Source organism: Danio rerio, chromosome 23, assembly GCF_049306965.1.
Source record: "Danio rerio strain Tuebingen ecotype United States chromosome 23, GRCz12tu, whole genome shotgun sequence".
Lineage (NCBI taxonomy): Eukaryota > Metazoa > Chordata > Actinopteri > Cypriniformes > Danionidae > Danio > Danio rerio.
The window spans coordinates 40,482,695-40,507,550 of NC_133198.1; the positions used below are offsets into that span (position 1 = coordinate 40,482,695).

At 36.9% G+C, this 24,856-nt stretch overlaps 1 protein-coding gene and 1 long non-coding RNA gene across 2 annotated transcripts in view; both read left to right on the forward strand.

Annotated features, from left to right (window-relative positions):
* LOC101884801 (uncharacterized) overlaps positions 1-24,856 on the forward strand; it is a 177,623-nt gene that overhangs the window by 45,628 nt on the left and 107,139 nt on the right. The gene's annotated exons all lie outside the window — the stretch shown is intronic.
* On the forward strand, positions 14,711-16,704 carry fam43b (family with sequence similarity 43 member B). The gene has a single exon (NM_001004547.1). It carries the CDS (start codon positions 14,804-14,806, stop codon positions 15,713-15,715), a length of 912 nt encoding a protein of 303 aa, NP_001004547.1. The 5' UTR covers positions 14,711-14,803; the 3' UTR covers positions 15,716-16,704.

Genomic DNA, 24,856 nt, shown 5'->3' on the forward strand with positions numbered 1-24,856 from the left:
AGGCCATTTAATAGAAAGTGGGACCAAACTTTATTCTGGAGACAAAAAAGACGTATTAAATCTTGAAAAGGGGTCAAATAGGTGCCTGTCAGGGTTCTGCCACTCTGGTCTTGTAAATTCTTGTTTTGGTGGCACAGCTCTGACACTACCCATGTCTGGTCCTGTTTCTGTCTCTGTGTGTGCGCGCGCGCGCTCTTGTACTAGTGTTTGTGTTTGTTCTGTCAGCATCGCGCTGCTTTATTCTTGGCGCCTCCGTCTAGTTGGTTTCAGTTGGTTGGCGCTAAGATGAAGCATGCGCGTTGCTTATTTGTGAGCGCACGGTAAGGTGTTTATCTATCGTGTGCTCGTGTCTTGCGTCTCTTGTCAAAGCACGTGGCTCGGTGTTTACATTGTGGTCACGTGCTTTTGTCGTGTGCTTCAGTGTTGTGTTTGTTGTCATGAACATGCAGTAAATGAGTTCTCTTATTGGCTGCATGTTCTTGTCCTGTTATGTGAGCGCATGCTTGTGTTGTCTCTCTGTCATGAGCTCTCCCGTCTATTGTCTTGTCCCACCCTCCTTGTTAACCCATTATTAGTTAATTGTGTTCACCTGTTTGTGTGTTAATTTTCTACAGTTTATAAACCCCTCACATTTGCTGTCCTGTGCCAGTTCGTCATCACATGTTGTTGTTTGAAGTCTTGTCGTGTTTCCAGTCCTCATTCTTGCCAGTCTGCCCAGTCCTGTTTGTATGTGAATGTATTTGTTTTGTTAATGTTTTCCCCCTCAGGGTAATTTATTTTGCATTTTATTTTATGTTTATAATTTAATAAATTCCCCATTTTCCTGCACTTGAGTCCTCGCTCCTTTTTACCCATTTCCCCTCATCTACCCTGACAGGTGCCCTTTTAAAGGAAGGATCCACATTTTCTTGAAAAGGCTCAAGGTGGATTGTTCCTTTAAAGCAGTACACATTTACAAATGATTTGAGGTATCATTCAATGAGCACCATGATTGTTGTGGGATGAGTTATGCATTTAATATAAGCAGAAGCGATAGTTCACCTTAGAAAGCACTATCAAGACACAGCACAAAATGTTCTAGTAAGCATTGATTGATCCCCCCCACTCTTAAGCTTTTTAGTACCACCATGTGCTGAGGACATGTGAGGAAATGGCTCATGATAAACAGTGGCCTGCAAAACAGCAGGAAAAAAAAGAAGTTTCAGTGTTCAGAGAATGAAACAGTAGTGCATTCAGCACTGAGCAGCATTTCTCTCAGCACCAATCACGAGGGCGACGGCGCAATAATGCCTGTGTGCGGATTTTTTTTGTCCACTGTTGGCTCCAATGAAGAAGTCTAATGAGCAAAGGAGACAAATGTTCCTCCCGGTTTCTCTGTGAAATGGATGCCGGGATCACTCCAGAGGGGTGCTGTTAATTGTCAGGCACAGCACAAACAGTCCCAACTCTCCAAAGAAATTAAACGAGATAAAACACTGAGTTGCATTTAACCCTGCTGTATACTTTGAAGCAAACCTGATGTGGTTCATTGCTCTGATGAACATCTAATTGCTCTTATAGAATAATCATGCATCAGTAAACTACGAAGTGTGTATGTCATGTATACAATATACACTTTATACATTGATTTAGTAGTGATTTATACACTGATTTTAGTATATTTTAGAAATTGTTAAGCCTAAAGAAAATAGTCCGTTAAAGTTTTTTTTTATTTTAAATAATTTATACATTTATGTATGTATATATATATATATATATAAATAAATAAATACATAAATACATAAATAAATAAATAAATAAATAAATAAATAAATAAATATATATATATATATATATATATATATATATATATATATATATATATATATATATATATATATATATATATATATATATATATATATATATATATATATATATATATATATATATGACTTGTGACATTTTTTGTGACATTTTTTTGCCATTACAAACCATTGCTAACTGGTCTTAGTTAATTTGATTCTATCTGATTTTTGACTAAATTTTGAATTAATTTGGTTATATAGGTAAATACTATGATATTGAATATTTATAATGATAATTTTTCCTATATATGAAATAAACAACTCCTTTGCTACTAATGTAAATGATATGCAGTTATGTTTCCGGCTGGTTTAAAATAATAAATCAAATGACTGAAATTGAGGAACTGGCTCATTCATTCATTTAGAGCTGCACGGTACTGGGAACATCTGACCTTGTGATATTTTGTTTTGCTACGATATCTATTGCGATATGAATATAATTTCACTTGATGATTTGAATAGCTCTGTTTGCATGTAGATCGACTGAGATGATCAAGTCTTTTGCATAAAATATCATAAATTACAAGCATATATAAATATGACGGAGCAAAAACAAACGGTTAAATGAAAGGTGCTCTGTGATTTTCTGGGGAGTCAAATCATATTTAAGTACAGAAATCGAACAATCAAATGTGAAACAAAATGGCCATTATTGTATAAATAATTTAAGAAAATAATCTTATAGACCATTTTAAGGGATGTAAACAAAAACAATGATCCCAACACGTTTCCTGTTTTACACGTTTAATTCCTAAAGCTTCCAAGAATACAAAAAGAGCCACATATTGATAAATGATGTTATGATGGCTGTTCTAGCATTAAGTTATGAATGAATTGCCTCTTGTTGCAGTTATGGAATAGTTTGAAAATTAGCAGGAAATGTTAATGGGCCAATGACATGACCATATTGAAATGGTGTATACTGTGAAGTGGCTATTGTGAATGCAATATTGATGCTTAAACGATTTATTGTTCAGCCCTAATTTATTCATTCATTTGTTAAATCTTATAAATATATGAAATAAAAATAAAGTAAAATATAAATGATTATTAAATAGTATTTCATTCTCCAAATATTATTATTGATAAAGCATATCCCTAATTCTATGCTATCTAATACATCAAAATAATTTTTTATTTTCACATAAAAAAAAATAAACTGTCACACAGCCTGAAATTAAATCACATCCCAAATCACTTTTCCAGCCTTTTAAATATTTTTGTAGCCTTCTCCTAAGCTGTGCCCTTCTACAACTTTTATCCCAAAGGTCTTTCAAAAGCAGGATGTTATGTGATTTAAAGGTATATATTTTCACAGGGTAGGATTATTTTCTATAGGCACCGTATATAAATAAATAAATAAATAAATAAATAAATAAAAATTTTGTTAGTTAGTGTTTATAGCATGATAAATATTTATTCTTATTTTACGGCATTATAGTCATGATAATTGGAAAGGGAAAATAATTATGAATTAAATTACTGGTATTGTTTTATGCAAAAAATAAAAATAAAGATCCAAATGGTCATAATAAAAGGTAGGTTTTCTTTACTTTAAATTTTTTTGTTCCTTTAAATTATAATTACTACACTGCAAACTTTAAAATACAGTTAAACACTTGTAGAAACACTTGGGATTTTTTTTTCAAATTGTGTTTTTTACAGATCTTTTTCTAGTTTAGTCATAATGTAATATATATATTTTTTTACTTTTACAAAGTCTTTACTGATACAAAGTTCAAAATTTCATCCCTTTGCTTCAGCTCAGACAGAAGTCTGTCTGTACAGACGCCTTACAGTTACATAAACGTGTTAAATCACAACCCACTGTTGTAAATCACAGCCAAAGTCTTCATTTCACCCAGATCTCTCCTCTTTCTTCATTAGTAAAAGTCACACAGTTAATGAATTCCCTCACACCCTCCTCTTTCATATGCAGATGAGCTGCTATTCTGCCACACAGAAGGCTTTAATAATGCATTCAGTTGGATCGAGGCGCTGGTGTCCCATTTTCTGTTACTGGACAAAATGTGCAATCCCTGACAGCTTGGACAAATGCTCTTTCTCCTCGAGTCTGATCAGAAATGTGGATTAGAATTCAACATTCTCTGCATGCGATTACTGTGTATGGATTGCATTTCCGGTTTGGGGAACAAATCGTTTTAAATTGTGCAACAAATAATCAATACTCATTGTGAAAATGAAGTGAGTGGGATGCTAGGATTTTTATCTATTGTGAAAAAAACGTTACGCTTGCTATTTTAACATGACACTGGGCGGCACACATCAAATTCATCAGTGTTAAAGCATTTCAGAGCGAAGCATTGACATTAAGAGTTCGATTTTGATAAATAAACATAGAGTTGATTTGATCCAGTGTAACATCAAGGAATTACAGGTAACCAACACTTGATAGTGTTATTTCCAACATACCAAAAATCTTAATGGAACTTAAAAGTCATGACATTTCTAAAATCTTTTAAACCCTTAAAAAGTGTTCATTTGTTAAAAGTGTATCCTTGTAGAGCTGGCTGTCATGTGTTAACATATTTTATTATTAAAATGATTAATAACAGAATTATAATTGTGATATCTTTTTCTATCATTCTTGCAGAGTTGCCTTATGTACGTTTTTTTTTAACTATTAAGTCATGAGTATTGTAATGTTTACTTGGTATACTAGAGTTAAAGGGTCCTGACACCCCCCACTTTCGATTCAGGTCTACCTCAGAATTTTTTCAAAAGATGCATCATAATGGGCGTGGAGCTCCACGAGCAAAGGGCAGGAGTGGGCGTGGCCAGCAGGGGAGAAGGAGGGGAGCGAGCAACTGTTGTCAGTCGGCTCACAAAATGAGAGACAAACCATGAGGAGACGTATAATTTTATAGTTTACACAGTTAAAATGCAAAGAAATAAACAGTAATTTAATGCCCTGCTACATTTTTTATTCGTAATTTCATATACAGATAACCACAATTTATATCATTATAAAGATAATCATGTTCATATAAACACTATAAATGAGGACTTTTCCCTCAATCCCCGGGTCTGAATCATAGGTCTGAATGCAGACTCAGTGCAGCAGGTCTCTTGCCCTGTCTATTTTAACCAGTAACCCTGATGGTAATCTGGAGGATTTAGGCAAACACAGCAGCACGGCGATGTGTCTAAATGTGAACGACCTCCTGATAAAAGACAATGTCCGCCATTCTCCAATTCTCATACTGCTCTCGACAAAAATGCTTTCTGGACACAAACAGCTTTGCTGTATTGGCCCTGACAGCATCACTGGGAAAAACATGCAACAAACCATGTGGATCATTGAAACAAACACATACGACCCTTCATCAACGACTAAATACTGTGTTTCGTGGGTCCGTGTCTCACAGCTTGGCACTGGCAGGTCTGCCTTGCCTCCAGAAAGCACGTGCAGTCATGAATAATTAAGCAGCAGGCTCTTCTCATAGGATAAGAAAACTCCGCTATAAATAATAATGAGAAACCGACACGTCATCTTTGCACTTGCAGTTTTGCGCTAAGTCGCCGATTTTGATCCCGCCCCAAAAATCATTTTAAACTCTGAAGTTGAAATTAGCTGACAAAAGTTAAAAAAAATCCAGTTTTCCCCACAATCAAAGCTGACAGGTGCTAACATTGTCTTAACTGATGCTCAACACACACACATCTGTTAAAATCTCCAAAAAAGTACTCAAGGGTTTCGTGAACCTTTAAAAAAATAATTCAAAGTTTAATTCTCTGTCAAAGTGTTGAATTTTCACTCTTTACATTAGAGCCAGAAACAATCAAGTCCCAGTGATGTAGACCAGAGTTATTTTTTTATCTCTATAGTGTAAATATAACTCATATATAATGTTGTACATGTAACTCTCTTAAGAGTGTTATTTTAACTCTGAAAATGTAAGGACAACGTTCACTCAATTAGAGTTGAATTTTACCTCCGTTAGAGTTTTAATAACAGTGCTATTTAGTCAGAGATTGGATTTTATAAGTTAAAGATAGCAAATATTTCTGTTACAAAAATATATCAATCTGCTTTGTATGACATAAGTTAACCTCCTGGCACTGTATGGGTTAGTTTTACTTTAGATTTATGCACCTTTCGAAGCTTCAAGATAAAAGCCAGCACCAATTTACAGCATGGAAGAGCCAGAATAAAATTAAACACTGCACTGTGTTCATCTGACAAAAAAAGGTCAGATGTATACTAAGGATGGCTTGAGGGTGAGTAAATTATGGGGTAATTTTCAATTGTGGGTGGCATTAAATATTACTTTAATAGTCTACTGAACTTAACTCGGGGTGGCATGGTGGATCAGTGACCAGAGGTTGCTAGTTCAAGTCCTGGCTGGGCCAGTTGGTATTTCTGTGTGGAGTTTGCATGTTCTCCACGTGTTCACGTGGGTTTAACTCTGAGAACTTGGATTTTCCCCCACAGTACAAAGACGTGCTATAGGTGAAGTAACTAAAATTGTCCATAGTGTATAAGTGTGTGTGTGAATGAGTGTATGGGTGTTCCCCAGTACAGGGTTTTGGATGGAAGGACATCCACTGCGTAAAACATATGCCAGAAAAGTTGGCGGTTCATTCCATTGTGGCAACCCCTGACAAACAAGGGACTAAGCTGAAAAAAAATGAATGTAATGTAATTACGATATCTTTTCTATCATTTTTGTAGAATTGCCTCATGCAAGTTATTTTAACTATTTATTATGGGTATTGTAATGTTAACTTGTTAGTTAATTCATCAGAATTCATCATAAGTTAAATTCTCTGTTAAAGTGTTGAATTTTCACTCTTTACACTAGAGCCAGGGAACAATCAACTCCCAGTAGTGTAGACCAGAGTTATTTTTTTACTCGATACAGTGTAAACCTTTTTCATTTATAATGTTGTACAAGTTACTCTCTGAAGAGTGTTATTTTAACTCTGAAAATATAAGGACAATGTTCACTTATTTGGAGTTGATTTGACTCCATTCGAGTTTTAATAACACTGCTATTAAATCAGAGATTGGAGTTTATTACTTAAAAATGACAAATATTTCTGTTACAAAAACAAATTAATCTGCTTCATATGACATGAGTTCACCCCTTGGCACTGTATGGGTTAGTTTTACCTTAGATTTATGCACCAAGAGCATACAAGAGCCAGTATAAAATTCAAAACTACTGTGTTTGTATGGCAGAAAAAGTCATATATGGTTAAAGTCAGAATTATTAGCCCTCCTAAATTATTAGTCCCATTTATATTTTCCCCCAACTTCTGTGTAACGAAAACATTTTTTCAACACATTTGTAAACGCAATAGTTTTATTAACAAATTTCCAATAACTGATTTCTTTTATCTTTGCCATGATGATAATGTTTAACTAGATATTTTAAGACACTAATATTCAGGTTAAAGTGCTATTTAAAGGCTTAACTAGGTTAACTAGGCAGGATAGGGTAATTGGACCAATGATTGTATCACAATGTTTTGTTCTGTAGACAATGGAAACAATATTGCTTAAGGGGGTTAATAATATTGACCTTAAAATGGTTTTAAAACAATTCAAAACTGCTTTTAATTCTAGCCGAAAGAAAACAAATAAGACTTTAATTTGGAAAATATTTGAAAAAGAAAAAAAAATCACAGGAGGGGTAATAATTTTGACTTTAACTGTACACCGTAGATGGCTTGAGGGTAAGTAAATTATGGGGTAATTTAAATTGTTTGAGTAAACTATTATTTTAATAGTCTTCTGAACAAGTCTGACAATTCTAACAAGTTTTCTTTCAACAATCAATGGATAAATTGTGAGCAGAATTACACCCTGTTTTATTCAGTCGAACAAAAAAAAATTCAGATGTTTAGTGTACGTATTTACTCTTAATGGACCCTTTTCAAATTTCTGGGTTTCTTCAGTATTGGAAATCATCATAATTGTACATTGTCTATCAAATGTAGAAAGTGGGAGAGTACAACAAATATTTTTTTTTACAATCCTATTTGCTGAAATAATAAAATAAAATTTCCACTATGGTGTTATCAAGACTTTCAGAAAAAGTAAAAAAAAAATTATAATTTGAAACTAACGGCAGCCAGAAGAGAGAACAACGTCAAACTTACTGTCCTGCCCTAAACGGTGCTTTACAAATACCTCACACAATCTGTAATTCAAATATTGTACCTTGATGCAAAGTTGAGATATAGATATATATATTTATATATATATCTGTTGTCGGTTTGTTCTGTAGACAATCAGAAAAAAATTATAGCTTGAGGGGGCTAATAATATTGACTTTAAAATGTAAAAAAAAAAAAAAAACTGCTTTTATTCTAGCCTAAATATAACAAAAAAGACTTTATTCAGAAAAAAAAAATATTATAGGAAATACTGTTTGAGTTGTTAAACATAATTTGGTAAATATTTGAAAATAGAAGAAAAACAATCACATGAGGGCTAATAATGTTTTCTTCAACTGTATATATGTTCATACATTTAAAAAAATCTTAATATTAAAAATGTTCAGGAATTTAGGATGATGATCAATCTTGTGAAAAGGGTCCATTACCTTACTCCCATACAAAAGCATCATGGGATGTAGAAAAAAGGCCAATATTTTAAATTGTGACTGATATGGAATTTAATCAAAACATGCCCTGGAGTCAGTCCTGCAATAGAGATTACCCAGATTCATTCATCAGTTTCAGCGCTGAGCCCATGGCAGAGATGTCAATGTGAGCCCTTCGCATCAATCCTCGTAAAGGCCAGAGCGGGGCGGCTCGCTCCAGCCCTGTCCACTCACAGTTCATCTTCAAGTTGTCACGGACAGATTCTCTAAATTACAGTCCTATTTTATATCGTCCACATTAGGTTGAGGCACACAACGTCACAGGAAGATTCATCCCACTGTCGCTTTCAGTCAAAAATCATAAAGGCAGCCGCATGTAACCCTTCGCTCGCATGGCCACATCACTGGAGAACCAATAGCTTTTGCTTTTTTTATGCTCTTAAAAAAAAAAGAGCCATCTCACATAATGGGCTGAAACAAGTGTCCTACCCTTCAGGCCTTCTCTGGAGATACAGGCGGCAGCTCCCTTCTAAGGTTAAAAATAGATATAAAAGTTGGTTGTTGCTCGTGGCAGTGCATTTCACTGTTGTCATTGGCAGCTTTTTGATTTCAGGGTCAGGCTTTGAGAGAAAAACGTGAGGAGAGGAGACTTTGCTATTTGTGGCAAGTGCACGTGAGCACTCTGGCTTTAATCGGCTTGAAATATTTGTTTATTAAGTGTAATTTTTTACTCAAGGTTAAACTAGGATATGTCTGAATTCAGTTTTGTCTGTACTTTTATTAGCAGTTTTTTAAATATATTTTTGTTATGCTTTAATATCACCAATTAAAACATTTCAGAAATTCTATTTGCAGCTTTGGGCCGGAGGCTGTCCTGTTTGGGGAGCGCAGGATTTCATTTCTGTTATTCGCAGGTGTTAATGTTCTGTTGGCTTCATCGGACATGGACCTTTAGCATGCACTGGGGTAGTTTGCTGTCGAGTTTAATGCGGCTGGGATGAGAAGTCTGAGGCCATGGTGCTCCATTGGAAAAAGGTGGCTTGCCATCTCCAAGTTGGAGGAAAGTCCTTACCCCAGGTGTCCAACCGGGGGGAGGCCTCGGAGATGAACCAGGACTCGATAGAGCAGGGGTCACCAACCTTTATGAAACTGAGAGCTACTTCTTGGGTACCGATCAATGTGGAGGGCTACCAGTTTGATAAACATTTCTCAAATAACAAATTTCAACAATGATTTAACAGGGTAGGAAATACCCTGTATTTAATGTATCAATGTGCAACACTTTATTTTTATATATCTCTGCAAATATTAACATTTTTAAATGATTACTTTTATATTAGATGGAGCTTACTGTTAAGTGGCGCTATGGTGAGCTATTTTTAGAACAGGCCTGTGGGCAACACGTGATCCTCGTGGGCTACCATGTTGGTGACCCCTGCGATAGAGGGACTATGGGCATACTCCCACTATGTACAGTTGCCTTGAACTGAGCCAAAGCACACTTGTCCCCCCTGCCGTCTCTCCCGACGGGCAGCACTCACATTACATTCGGTTAGGGCTCACTTATATCATTGATGATGCACTGTTTATGAAGCGCTTTCACTCAGCACAGTGGACAATTTTTTAGTTATATCAGTTTAGTCGTTTGATATGCAGTGACATGCAGTCAACTATTTCGCCGAACAGATCAGTCACTTTTGACTCTCGTAGAAAATCAAAGTCCTCATGCTGCAGGAATTAGGAGGTTTGCTTAAGGTGCACCTGTCGTGCAGTGAGGATATTGTGACTTTAATAATCTAAGACAGTTTGCGTTCCTTGAAAAGTAAGAACGATTAATAAAACCATATGAAGCAGTCCCTTAAAAGTCATGTCTCATCTTCAGTTTCGAGCTCTGGTGCGCTTTGAACTCACACACAAGCGTACCGCGCCAAAGCCCAAGTGAACTGTGCTCTGGCATGCCTCTTTCAATCAGGCCAGGGCCGGCCAAATGAACTGTGCCTGAGCCCGATTCAGAGCACTCACACTTCTCAAACGATTCAGGAAAAGTGCCTGGGCACGGTTCGGATCGCATAGTGTGAGTAGGCACTATGTCTATCGACAGGCCTGGGAACGCCTACGTATCCCCCTGGAGAATTTGGAGGAAGTGTCTGAGGAGAGGGAAGTCAAGGGGTCTTTCCTGAGACTGCTGCCCTCGTGACCTGATCCCAGAAAAGCAGGAATTTAGGAATGAAGTTTTTTTTACTGCTGTTACTGTGGATTATTCCATGGTCTGATGAAATTCTGATTGGCTGGAAGGTGTGCAATAAAATGATTTACTGTAGGTATTTTTTTATGTGTTTGGCTGATCTCTGGGTCTGACGGGTGCACTTTTAGCTTGGCTTGGGTTGGCATGGGTCATTAAAATAAATTGGACAATTAGCATCTTGGTCCAAAACTTCAAAAAAAAAAGTTAAATCTTTTAAAATACTTGAATCATTTTCTTTCTAATTTGAAGTGTTCCCAGTCAGTTTTGACCACAGCTCAAAATGAATGTGATTTCCTTGAACATAAGTAGTAAGCATAGTTACTCAGTGACAGTTGCTGGAGTCTTCATTCATCAATGTAATTTTGAGTACACTATTTGCTTCACAAGGAGCCGATTGGGACTCTGACTTACAAATCCAAGTTAAGAAACACTGCAATTATTAGACGGAGTTTCAAAGTATCCGCTATGATGGTCTCAATAAAGAAGTGAAGAAAAAGGTCTGTACTGCACTAAAGCACAATGCCATTGTCACAGCCACCAAGCTGAGTGCCCACTTTTAATAAAGCTGCATTTGGAACTTTATCTTTGTCTATGCACCTTCATTACAGCCATACAGTAAATGACAAGATTTATTTATTTATGTATTTATTTATTTATTTATTATTTTGCATGAGCCTTCTCTTCAACTGACAGCGCCAAAATGCTTCAACTCAGAATTAAATGCAATGTAGTGACGCATGAGCAGTTAAGTACTTAAAATGATCAGCAAACAAGCAGTTAACCACTTCAGCATTTCTTTTCTACAGCATTTCCTTTCTATGCTCCATTTTTTTTGTTCTGCGAACGACTAACACAAAAGTCAACACTGAAATTCCCCAGCGTGCTATAACCATTCTGTAATGACTGATTTGGAATAGGAACCAATCCATCAAACGGAGAAGTAATCTCAGAGTGACAGGAGCAGTTCCACTCCTCTGCGCAGTCTATCGGATTGATGGAAATGCTTTTCGATGTAATGCATAACTGCTGACCTGCCCTGGCAGAATGGCTCAACCAATACACTCCAGCCCAATGAGATCCTGAGACTCAGAGACTGTAGGGAACATTAAAAAGGATCATCAACTGCAAGTTATTGCAATCCAGTATTTGTTTTTTGAACAAAACAGGAGGAATTAATAAATGTGCTGTTTTTTTTTCCTAGCAATTGTTAAAATAAAGAAAAACTGCTTTAAAGTTTCAGAAGGATTTAAATGAAACTTTATGAAGAGGGCTGGATATTGAGTTAGATTATTTTTAGGTATCGACCAAATTGCCTTGACACCACAAAATATTGAAAATTTTATTGTCATTCAGTACCAAATCTTCACACCTAAAATAGATATAATAATAATAATAATAATAATAATAATAATAGTTCCTTACATTTATATAACACTTTTCTGGACAGTGGGGGGAACTTCTCATCCACCACCAGTGTGCAGCATCTACCTGGATGATGCAACTGCAACCATATTGCGCCAGACCACGCATCAGCTGATTGGTGGAGAGTCATGAAGCCAACTATCATATTTGGATGGTTATAAGGCCATGATGGACAAAGACCAGTGGGCAGGATGCCAGGGTTAAACCCCTACTCTTTTTTTGAAGGACATTGTGGGTTTTTAATGACCACAGAAAGTTAGGTCCTCGTTTTATTATCTCACTGAGCAGTATAGAGTCCACCTTCACTATACTGGGGCATTAGGACCCACACAGACCGCAGGTTGAGCGCCCCTCTGCTGGCCACTAACACCACTTCCGGCAGCAACCTAGCTTTCCTATGTGGTCTCCGATTCAGGTACTGACCGGGAACAGCCCTGCTTGGCATCAGTTGGTGACCATGTGAGTTGTAGAGAGCTAGCTGCCAGATTTGAATGTTGAGGGACAGGTCAGACAGTTCTTTGTTAAGTGCATGTGTCTGCTCTGGCGCAGCCTTCGTGCGGTCACATAGCCCTCATCATGGCTGACGTCGACTTGCACTTCTCAAAAAATGTAACTGCGCATTACAACAACGCATAGCACAAGCTCTGTGATTGGTCGTTTGGTAGCTGTGAGTGTCATCAGCCAGATAGAGCGAGTGTTTACAAGTGTTGAGTCCTGTGAAGGAGCTCCAGATGGAAACTTTTGTTTTTTGTTTGTCTTTTGATTAAATTTGTTGCACGTTTCTCTAAATGAGCAAGTTTTAGCTACTTGTACATTTAAGGTAGCTTTCAGAAAAAATTATACACCTGCGAAGAAACTTGACACAGAGAAACATAAACACCTACTGCCAGCTAGCGTTTCAGAAATGTTATTGCAGAGCAACACAAACAGCACGCTGAAATATTATTACACAGCTACGTACAAGGCATTAGTCGTGCGTCACAGCCATCACAACTGCTGAAAGTTACTTCGTAATAGAGGATTAGATAACTGGATCAGAAGAATAAACTGAACCTCAATGATATTTTTCTTTTTTCCATAAAATTTTTCTTTTATTTTGTATTTTTCGAACACAGAAAAACATGCAATCAGCATATAGCAAAGTGCATAGATATACATGTAATAACCAATATACAGGTTGTTAAATAAAAGTATTAATAACAGTGCCAGCGATAACAACAGTAGTGTCAATAAAAAGGAAAAATTGAAGAGTAATGACAAGGACATACTAAAACAAATAAAAATAATAAAATAAAATACATTTTTATATATACATTTAAATACATACACATTAAACAAATTTCCAAACCAAAAAAGGCAATAAGCCAAATCTGTATTTAGGGTTAAGTAATGGTAAAATTAAGCCAGTTAAAAATAAATAAATAGAAGTATGAAATAGGTATTCAAAACCGTCTACAACAATGAAGAAAAGTTGTTAGAAGCCCAAACAGGGAACCTTAAATTACTATAAAAAGGAAAAAAAGATAAACTTATTAAAAAAGGAAAATAAATGTTAAAAAATATATATATAAATAAAAAAATAACAACAATAATAAAAATAAAAATGGGACCTGGAACCAGAAGTTTCTGCTTTTGGATGTCTCGTTGATTCAAATTAGTAAACCTTTAAGTTTGTCCTAGGTTTGTGCCCAAAGTCGTATGGTGTCCTCTCTTGCTCAATGATATTTTTCATCAACTCGTCCGCACAGCAAAAAGAATAAAGACAGATTTTCAACAACCAACAATGTAACATTTCTATTAATTTTTTATCTTTAAGTGTATAATAGTTTTATATGGTCCGTTTTGAAGCTTCAACACCTCTTTTAATTTAAATTGCAATGAATAGTAGCACATTGTGTTCCATGAAACAAACCACATCTCATAGATCTGGGAAAACACAAGGATGTCAAATAATTTTAATTTGTGAATTATTTATTAATTTAAAAAAGTATTATTAAAAGCCTTTTTCTTTAGTCAACTGACTTCGACAGTAAAGAGCAGAATAGTTGCATAATTTAAAGCCAATATTCTTTGACTTTGACTTTTTGTAATGAAAGATGTATAGATGAGACAGTGATTCATCCTTTCAAGCAAATCTGTAAACATGTTCAAATGTCAAGAACGAAATGTCTCCAATCGATTTGGGCTCTGCCGCCCACGCACTTGCACAACTAGACATATAATAACCATGTTAACGTTTTGTTCTAGCACCTTCTTTCTTTTGCAGCTGTTACGTAAAGTAATTTCCTGGAGTTTTTCCAGAAGCTGAATGAATTAAATTAGAGCTGGGCAATGTGATGGTATATCAATGGCAGAAGTGACTCTCAGCAACATTCTAATAGGACACTCTGACATGAGGATGAACCCTTTTGTTTTGCCTCGGGGTCGCTGGTCAGAGTCTGCATGGAAACTGTCAGGTGAGGGTTTTGAAGGAGTTAAATGAAGAGCGACGAGGCTTGGAGCCCAGCGCTGATCAGCACTCAGTGATGCAGGAGGAGGAGGAGGAAGAGGAAGGAGGAGCGAGCACAGCAGCTGAGCCTTTCTGCTTTCAGTCTCTCATCAGCGGGTGCCAGAGCAGTTTCCTTTGCTGTGCTTCTCTGAGAAACACACACACCAGAACGCTCTTCGTTGCTGCTTAAGGGAGAGTGCTGAATCCGTTCCACTCTTTCAGGATCATGCTGCCCTGGAAAAGGAGTAAGTTTGTGCTAGTGGAGAATGAGTCCAAAAGCAAGCCGAAAAGTCTTGGAGCTGGGCTAACTTACCATTCGCTGCTGTCGACTTTGCTCCACTCTTGTCCGGATCTCCTTCCCGACTGCCCGTTCCACTGGTTGGGGAGCGTCTTCCACAGCAAACGGCAAAAAGTGGAGCTTAATAAGGAGGAACCCACCTATAATGTGCGTTACCTGGGCAGCGCGGTCACTATTGTGGCTAAAGGCGAGGACTGTACGCAGGAGGCGGTGGCTAAGATTTGGACCCGCAGCAACTATGGCGAACAGAGCGCTAAGATGAAGATAACTGTAGGGCCTCATGGGATACGCATGGGAGTTGATAAAAGTGGCAAAAAGAAGCCTAGTCACCTCTTTTCTCTCAACCGGATCACGTACTGCACTGCTGATCCATTCCGGCCCAAGATATTAGCGTGGATTTACAGGCATCAGGTGAAGAATAAAGCGGTGGTGCTGCGCTGCCATGCTGTCCTATTGGCCAAGGCGGAAAAGGCCAGAGCGCTAGCGCTCAGCCTCTACCAAAACACAACATCTGCGTTCACAGAGTTCAAGAGGCTAAAGCGCCAATCTGACTTCCGTCATTGCCAGCAGCAGCTGCTGGGTGAAGACATCGTGCCTCTTATGCCTCTTCGGAGACTCCTGAATGGCCAATGCCACTACCAGCCACCTGCAGAAAAGCCCGGGAGCGCCACACGACTTTCTTCGATTACAGAGGAAGAGGAGGATGAGGATGAACTGGGGGGTGCCCAATCCACAAACACCAGTCCAGAGAAAGATGTGGGGAAGATTGTAAATAGACTGGATGAGGTTTCAGTTACCAGCTGGGATGAAGCACAGATGACTATCAGCACTCTGGTGTGACATCACATGGATACAGTTTAGTGTCCACACCACTGAGCCTCCGTCCTGTCGCCTATCCCGCCAACCCACTCTCTCTGGTACGTCCATTGATGCACCATGAAACAGCCCTCCAAAAATTCGGGAGAATGACAGTTGGGCAGTGTTGCCTACAGAGGAAGCGTTCTAGAGGGAAAGCCAGTAGAAGCACAATACAAGGAGGTCCACAGGTACGCCAATCATTCGGAATTGGTGGAGAGCTTACACCGAAAAGCCTTTATCTATCCCCGACATCAAGCAAAGCTTAAACGGCACACCAAAAGACTGTAAAGCATTCATCTCATACTCACAGCACCTAGTGATATTGTGAGTACATGCCAAGTGCTTTAGACTGATGGACTATGTGAAGGAACTACTTTTTGTACAGCAAGTCTGTCTTTTGATGTTCATGAGTCTGTCCCCCGGTGACCTCTCTCAGCAGCTCTGCTTCAATGGGATGCGGCTAAAGCTGGTTTATTGGCACTGGGAGCAGCACTAATGAATTAAACCATAACTTAGGAATCGAGCCATTGACTTGACATGTTTACTGCTACCATTCGTCATAGCTCTGCTAATCAGTAATGCATAGCAAGTGGAGGCATCACCTGTGACGTTTGAAACGGGCCTTTTTAATAGCGTTTTTAAACCGTATCAATTTTACACTGTGATTTTTGTCTGGGACCAACGAGAGCAAAGTATATTGTGTTTATACTGACAAGCAGTTGTAATTTATGCTGAATTTGTGTCGGTGTATTGCGTTAGTCATGACAACTCATTTTTATGCCGTTTACGTGAAGGTCGTAGCTTCCATCTGTCAACTCTGGCATGGGTTTTTGTAATTTCAGCGCATCGTATTAATCTTCTGGAAAATGATTGGGAAACATTTTTCTACTACTTTCATTTTTTTTCTGCACAATAAGACACAGTCAGTGTGAAAAATTGCCATATGTTGTATAATAAAATGTTTGCTTATGCTACTTGTGCATTCTTTGAGCTCTAGGTTTTTATTTTGTCTCATGATGATTAGATTAAGGTCATTTGAAGGATTTTTAGGCTGTATTTCAAAAGATTTAAAAAATATATACGTATGTAGCTCTAAGAAAAGGGAAAAAATGTCCATTGACAGCCTGTGAGTGGGCTGAGGAAGGAACTCGTTTCGTCTGTTGCTGAAGGACACTTAGATTTTTCCCTCCAAGTGAGGCAATTAATAAGCCGATTGAATTGTACAGGAAGTGAGCATAAAACACCTGGGCAGGCAGCGCAGAGCTTTCAGCTTGACATGAAATCAGCCAAAAGAGCCTTCAACAGCCTCTCAGCATAGAGCTGATTACAGTGGACAAAGGGACAAGTGCATAAATATGCAATAGTCCTTAAGACCTGCATCAAATTAATCACAACTAGACTTGCTGTTTGTTTAGTTGAACATGATTTCATTGGTGGTGTTTGCGAAGGCACACATTTGCTATTGCTCATGCAGTTCTTAAGAGTTAGGCAACTGATTAACATCCTCAGCCATTTGGCTATATACTCTACATCAAATGGCGTATGTGAATAATGAGTACATTGGATTTGATACATTTCTATTGAGCTACAAAGAAGGCATGTAACGAGGTACAATTTTATATAGTTCATTTTAGCTTTATTAGAATTTCTTTATCAAATAAGGCTGCATAAATGTATTAAAATTCTATGATCTTCTCTCTTATAAGTTATTGTCTAATAAGTTGGTCTAACACAAACAAGCAATGACAACTTTAAATGAACTGTTTGGTTTTCATTTTTGTACTATTTTAAAAACCCATAGCCTGCTGATTTGGGAAAACATCATTAAGGGCCTGTTTACACTAATATAGTTTAGTTTTAAAAAGGCGTTTTAGAATGAAAATGATTCACGTCCACACTGGTGTTTCACCCAGCGTTTCTGGACAACTCTCTGTCCACATTATAATGCTGGATCACATAAGCACACACACACACTCTGGCATGCACTGGATTTAATCTTGAACTATATTTGTTAAACGTTATTTTTAATTCATCTTGTTGTCTAAATCTAACAACATATTCCCTGACTTTGGTGGTTTGAATCTATAACTTGTTCTCGGGTAACGTGTTTAGCCTGAGTGCAAAGATAAGTTAATATATTAATTAATGTAACCGCATACACTGATTCTGCATATTTGACTGATTGCTTTCTTTTATTTTCTATAATTCATTGTACTTATTGTACGTTATACTTTTATAATGGCCATTATTGATTATTAAAACTGATATTCAGCAAAAGAGAGGGTAAGTTTCATATTTTCAATGAAAATAAAAGGAGGCAGTAATGTTATAGGCTTTATGTTGTTATATGCATTGAAAATGGTGGTTATATAAATTTGTAGCTACATGACGCCTCAACATTTTTTGTGTCTGTTAAGTTGTTAATATCAAAATTGGCAGTTCCTTATATCATGTTTTCGATTTATTGTTAAGAAAGTGAAACGATGTAGACAGGATGACGTGAATGAGGTTATAAAGTATACTTTTCCTCTTAAAAGATTTACTCGACGTGTCCTCGGGAGTTTGTTTTCCATATCAAACTTGCGAAGTCTGAACTTACAAGGAGAGGATGCAAGACTGAACTGTGTGTAGGCTACTTAATATTGAGGAATAAGCCCCAATCAGATCAGTTTTCAGATATCTCTGTTTTCCCCCATTCACACTGAAATGGAGCAGCAGCGTTTTAAAATGAAAACAGTCTCTTCAGCATTTTCAAAAATCTCTGTTTTCGATGCTCAAACTCCGTCATAGTGGGAGCGAATGGCGTAACCGTAGCATAACGTATACATTTTAAAACTAAAACATGTTAGTGTAAACAGGGCCTAAGTTTAAAAACGGTTGAGTTGCTTACAAGATCATGCATGGTTTAGCTCCTCCTCTTCTATTTTACTCTGAAAACAGAGTGACTTGGACTGATTACCATATTCCACTTAGAAAAACGTCTAGTTCTTCAGAAAATGAAGATAAGGGAGTAAATTTTTGCTAGGCTACTTATAGTGAGTTTGGAATAATCTGATTGGCTAACTAATGATGGTAGATAAGAGACTAGCTGCGGTCAATCATATCACATGGCCCTCTCGAAATTAGTTTGTGAAACTTCACGAAATGGCTTCTTAATAATCAACATTGTGAACACTAAACTTTTTATATAGCTATCGTTGTGGCTGTTTTTTGTGTTTGAGTTTTGTTTTTAGTTTGAATTTGTATTTTTTTTGTTATGGCCTTTAACATCTGGCCAAGGGACCACCAATGAAATCTTTGGGCTAATGTCTTTATATTTAGCTTCATGTGGATCGTTGATTAATGTACACTTTCCCTTTTTGTGAAATAAATAAACTTAAAGTTAGGATATAAACTTTATTGCATATATAAAGATTTAAAGATGGATTTTTGAATCTAGATCAGGGATAGGCAAACTTGATCCTCGAGGGCCGGTGTCCCTGCAGAGTTTTGTTCCAACACTAGTCAAACACACCTGAACAAACTAATTAGTGTCTTCAAGATCACTTGAACTCTATAGGGGAGGTCTGTTTGAATAGGGTTGGAGCTAAACTGTGCAGGACACCGGCCCTCCAGGGCCGAGATTTCCCAGTGATGGGTTGCAGCTGGAAAGGCATTCGCTGCGTAAAACATGTGCTGGGTAAGTTGGCGGTTCACTCCGCTGTGGCAACCCCAGATTAATAAAGGGACTAAGCTGAAAATAAAATAAATAAATGAATAATGTTATATAATATACATCCAGATGGCAGTGTAAAGGTACATAACAGGTCCACATTTTGCAGTACTGTGCAGCATGTGTTTCACAGGCATTATACTGATACCTGTACTTGTCCTTGGGGAGGTTTTCATGATGTATACTGCTGTACATCTGGAAACAAAATCAGTTTGCTTTGGCCTTCTGTCCAAATGGGTAGTTCAGAAAATCTGCCTGTTACTTTCCAAAATGCATTCTCATTTATTGATATTGTTTCCAAAGCTTGATCGCCAAAGCAGCATATTAGAAAGTTTTATGAAGATTATCATGACAGAAGTACATAAAATGTGTTCATTTATTACAGTATTAAGCTGATTATATGATTTATTATGTTTAAAAAGTAATATTATAATAATTACATTACAAAATTACTATTTTGCTCTTTTTTGTTATTAAATAAGTGATACATTTTTTATAATTTCGAGATGAGCGTGTGATATGATCGATCGCAGCTGTCCGCAGTCCATGATAATCCAATCAGATTGATCCAAGCCAACAATAAATAGCCCATTTCACCTTACGTCGCTTATTTTTGTTTTTCAAATATATTTTTATTAAACATTTTTAGCGCAAAAACATGTCAATAAATTACATCGAGTAAAAAGATGTCTGTCATATATGAATCATTATGACTTGCACTACACAGATCAGCTTCCCATTTACACTTTAGTGAGTCAAGGTTGTCACTTTTAATATTACAAAGGGTGTTAAGTATCTTTGTTTTTGTTCCACCCCATCTCCTACTTTTTCTTTACCAACGGGAGCTCTTGATTCCTACCTCCTTAATGCTAAATTAACTGGCGGAAGCCCTTGACTCAATTATCTTCGAGCTCGGGGTTCTCTCCTGGGACGGCATGCCAAACCTGCAAATAGTGTCAAGCAATATCTAAGTATGAACTCTTAAAATGCTTTATTCAAAGCAAACTTACTTCAAAAACACTGAAAAAGTCCTGACCTAAATCTTCTGTGCTGTATTCATGCACTCAAAAATGACTTTTAAAGCTTGTGACAACTGAATAGTTTAACGTTCACACCACGTAAATATGTACAAAAACGATTAAATTAGCTTTAATTTGTGTTGGGACAGTGTGTGTCCAGACATATTTGTGCACTAGTAGCTGTGATGGACACCATTTTGTCCCCGACATGGGATTCTGTAAGTGTAATCTCACCTCTATCTGTTATAAAATGTGAGTGTGGGTTTGAGTGTGAGAGCGACAGAATAATAGTAGTGTGAGGGGTGTTACTTCTCACCCAAAAGCTTCAATGAAAGTGTTAATAGTCTCTTCTGGAGTCACAGAGGGGAACAAGGTGTGCCGGACCGGGACATACAGGATCAATGAGACATCTTTCAGGCGTACAGGGAGAGGGAGCGATAAAAAAGGATGACAGACCTGTTTCTGGTGTGTTTAAAAAGCGAAGAGATAAGGAAAAAGACTTGCATTGGTATTCCTCAGCAGCACTGCTCTCTTCCCTTGAACAGCAGCACTGGATTCTGCATTATTCCTTCTAAACACACACACTGTGCCGGGTGAAATTCCCTGAAGCTTCAGTCATAAATAGTTAATTCCCTAAGAAATATTTGCACAAATATAGTTACAGTGCAAAAGATGTTTGCTTCGTTCTTGTTTAGTTAGGCAGAGCTTTGTTAGCATTTAAAAACAGATTTATTTAAAATCTCTTTAAAAGCAAATTGTCAAATTAAAGACCAAGTAAGACCTTATTGAGTTCCTGAAGAGATCTGGCAAGAGAGTTTCAAACTGAAGGTGATTCTTACTTTATTTACGTGTGCTAATGAATAAATCTACAGTCTAAAAATATATATTTATATATACCTAAAGAGACTGTGAAACTGTCAAAAAATATCTTAACAGTTTTTTTTTAGTATTTTGTGTTTACAGTTGTTTGCATTATTTAGTTGTTTACAGTGTTTACATAATTGCATTATGGGATGTTGATGTCTGCTCTGTTAAACTGTAGAGCAGGGGTCACCAATCTCGGTCCTGGAGGGCCGGTGTCTCTGCTGGGTTTAGCTCCAACTTGCCTCAACACACCTGCCTTAATGTTTCAAGTATACCAAGTAAGACCTTGATTAGCTTGATCAGGTGGGTTTGATTAGGGTTGGAGCTAAAATCTGCAGGACACCGGCCCTCCAGGAACAAGTTTGATGATCACTGCTGTAGAGTCATCAACATCAATAGTTGACAAAGTAATTTAATTGACAATTTAGTAGTTTAAAATAATAGGATGTATAAAAAATTATAAAGAGAGAAGTAATTCTGAAACATAACAGAAAATGTGCTGGCAGTTTAGTACAAGGTTTTTGTAGCGTAATATACCACACCAACCAGACAATAACTTGTTGGGAAAAAGGAATGTATATTTTTATTATTTTTGTCTGTTTTTCTTTTTTAATATACAATTGGATTTGTATTGCTTAAAGGTGATATATTAACTGAACTTCTAATATATTAAACTTCCTGTGGGCACAGAATTTGCAGTTACGAAGTCTCGTGCTTTTGACATTGTGCAGAGAATTAGTAAGAGGAGGTATGTATGGGTGCGGCCAATGAAGGACTGGAGAATGGTTGACAAGTGGCGAATTTCACTAAACTCCACCTGTTAATAATAGCTATGTATAAAAGCGTGAATCAGGAAATGAAAGTTGTTCTGCACCTCCTGAATGTAATTCTTGCATTGCATTGAGGATACCAGAATTCTGTGAATTGAATTATTAATTTGTAACCAGTAAATTACTAATATTTTTGACATTTAAGAAAAACACCCCCCCTTTTTTATTGAACACGCATGTTGATTAAATATTCCAACAAACTATTATAAATGTTAATAAAAGTCAATTTTTTCAACTTTTATTGTTAAAAGTTTTCATAAGAAAGATCAAAGTCTCATCATTTTATCATAAATAAACAATGAAAAATAAAAACATGAATCGGAAAACTGTTAATAGGGTATAAACTTCCGGTGACCTGTTATTGTGAAATTTTTTCCATTTTATATGGTTCCTTTTACAGCATCGATGTTGTAAGGTCATTAAAATACATTCAGTTAAATAAACTTTGGCATTCATTTAGTTGCTCAAGCGTAAATCGAGACAAACAGCCGTTTGCATGCATCCACCTGCCAGAATCGTCAGGCTAGGGCAGAAGCTCTATTGAATATACTGGGGTAAAATGAATGCTCACATTATAAAGACATGGCGAGGAAAATTTCATTTAAGGCAGTGCTTCTTGTACAATCTGAGACCCACTTTATATCGGATATCACTCAGCCAGTGGAGATTGCGGATTTTTTAAAGAAAACAACCCTTAAACGTGCCAATTTTTGCATTGGCATACAGTTCGCCGGAATCGATTAACCCAGGTTACTGGCAAATTAAAAGTCCTGTTTGCATGATTCGGCATATTCCCTATTTACAGATATTTTTACAGTGTAGATTAGGGCTTTCGATCATTTAAAACTGATTACATTTTAATACCTTTAAAGGAAAGCTTTCAAATTACAATAATTCTAATGCATTTTTATGTTAGAAAAGCAGTTCATAATATTATTACAGTTTGTGTGAGATGCTAAAATAATATTGATTTTATATTGTCAGGGTTTAATCAAAAGGTATGTTTTTAGAGTGGTTATTGTTCCAACTAAAACAAAAAGCAGGCATCGCGGTGACACATTGGGCACGATCGCAAAAAGACACTTGTACAAGCCTTGGCTGGGTCATTTGGCATTTTTGTGTGGAGTCTGCATTTTCTCCCTGTTTTGGTGTGGGTTTCCTCCGGGTGCTCCGGTTTCGCCCACAGTCCAAAGACATGCGATATAAGTGAATTGGGTAAGCTAAATTGTCTTTAGTGCATTTGTGTGAAAGAATGTGTATGGGTGTTTCCCAGTGATAGGTTGCAGCTGGAAGGGCATCTGCTGTGTAAAACTTATGCTGGATAAATTGGTGGTTGATTCCACTGTGGTGATCCCAGATTAATAAAGGGACTAAGCAGAAGGAAAATGAGTAAATGAATGAAATAAGTTTTAAAATAACAAAAACACTCAATTAAATAATAATGATGATAATAATACAAAAATAATAATCCTAAAATCACTTTAAACACATTTTTGTGATATTCAAGAAACATTTCTTTGTGCTGTAAATGTTAAAAACAATTGTGTATTTTCATATTTTGTAAAAACTAGGATATGTTTCTAAAGACCCTTGGATAAATAGAAAAAAAATATCAAGAGCAACATTTAATAAAATCTAATTTGTATGAATGTCTTTACTGTCACTTATGGGTCAGTAAACTTAAAAGCACTCTTGTTTCATAGTGGTTGAGTTTCATTTATTTTTAAGCAAAATACAGAATAAAATACAGTATCTCTGTACAGAATTAAACTTTTACTCTGTTAACAAACCCAACCAAACTAGTCCCCAACTAATGCCTTGCGGTCAGAACTTAGCTATAAAAAATCTGATTAAATCCTTCAACATAAAGTCAGAAGGTGAGATGGGAAAAAAATGGAGCTGGCACAATGGCTTAGTGGTTAGCCCTGTCGCTTTACAGCAAGAAGGTTGCTGGTTTGAGTCCTCACTGGGCCAATTGGCATTTTTTGTTTGGTGTTTGCATGCTGTCGTTGTGGATTTCCTAACAGTGCTCTGGTTTCCCCCATAGTCCAAAGACGTGCTGTAGGTTAATTAGTGTATGGGGAATGAGAGTGTATGGGTGTTTCCCAGTACTGGGTTGTGACTGAAAGGTGCATCCTCTGTGTAAAACATACTGTTTGCTGGAATAGTTGGCGGTTCATTCCTCTGTGGTGACCTCCTGAAATAGAGATTAAGCTGAAGGAAAATGAATGAATAAAAAAATGAGGCGAATAAATAATATCCATCCTTATAAACCAATTAAAATTGCACTCATAACATTTACATTTACATTTCTTACTCATTGTAATCTTTGACCCATTTCCAAATAGTTTAACTTGGAGCATTTTTTACACTATACTTTGTCCATCTGCTTATATGACTTTTTTTTTTTTTTTTGAAAGAAAGGAGCTCTTGAAAAAGATTTGTCTACCAATCAGTAAGCTGGTTTGAAGCCAAGATTTTGTATGTTCTTTAATTTCAATGTCTGTCCGCCCACATAATATAAACAATTTAGGACATAGTCAGTGCTTATTTTGTAAATGACAAGCTCGAAATTACCAGCGGAGGGTGAGATGATGAATGAAAGTGAAGGGTGGGGGTGGTGGGATAGGGGGTTTCGTGGTGGTTTTGATTTGGTGGTTTCGCGGATGAAAGTGAATAGACTTGGGGAGTCGCTGAA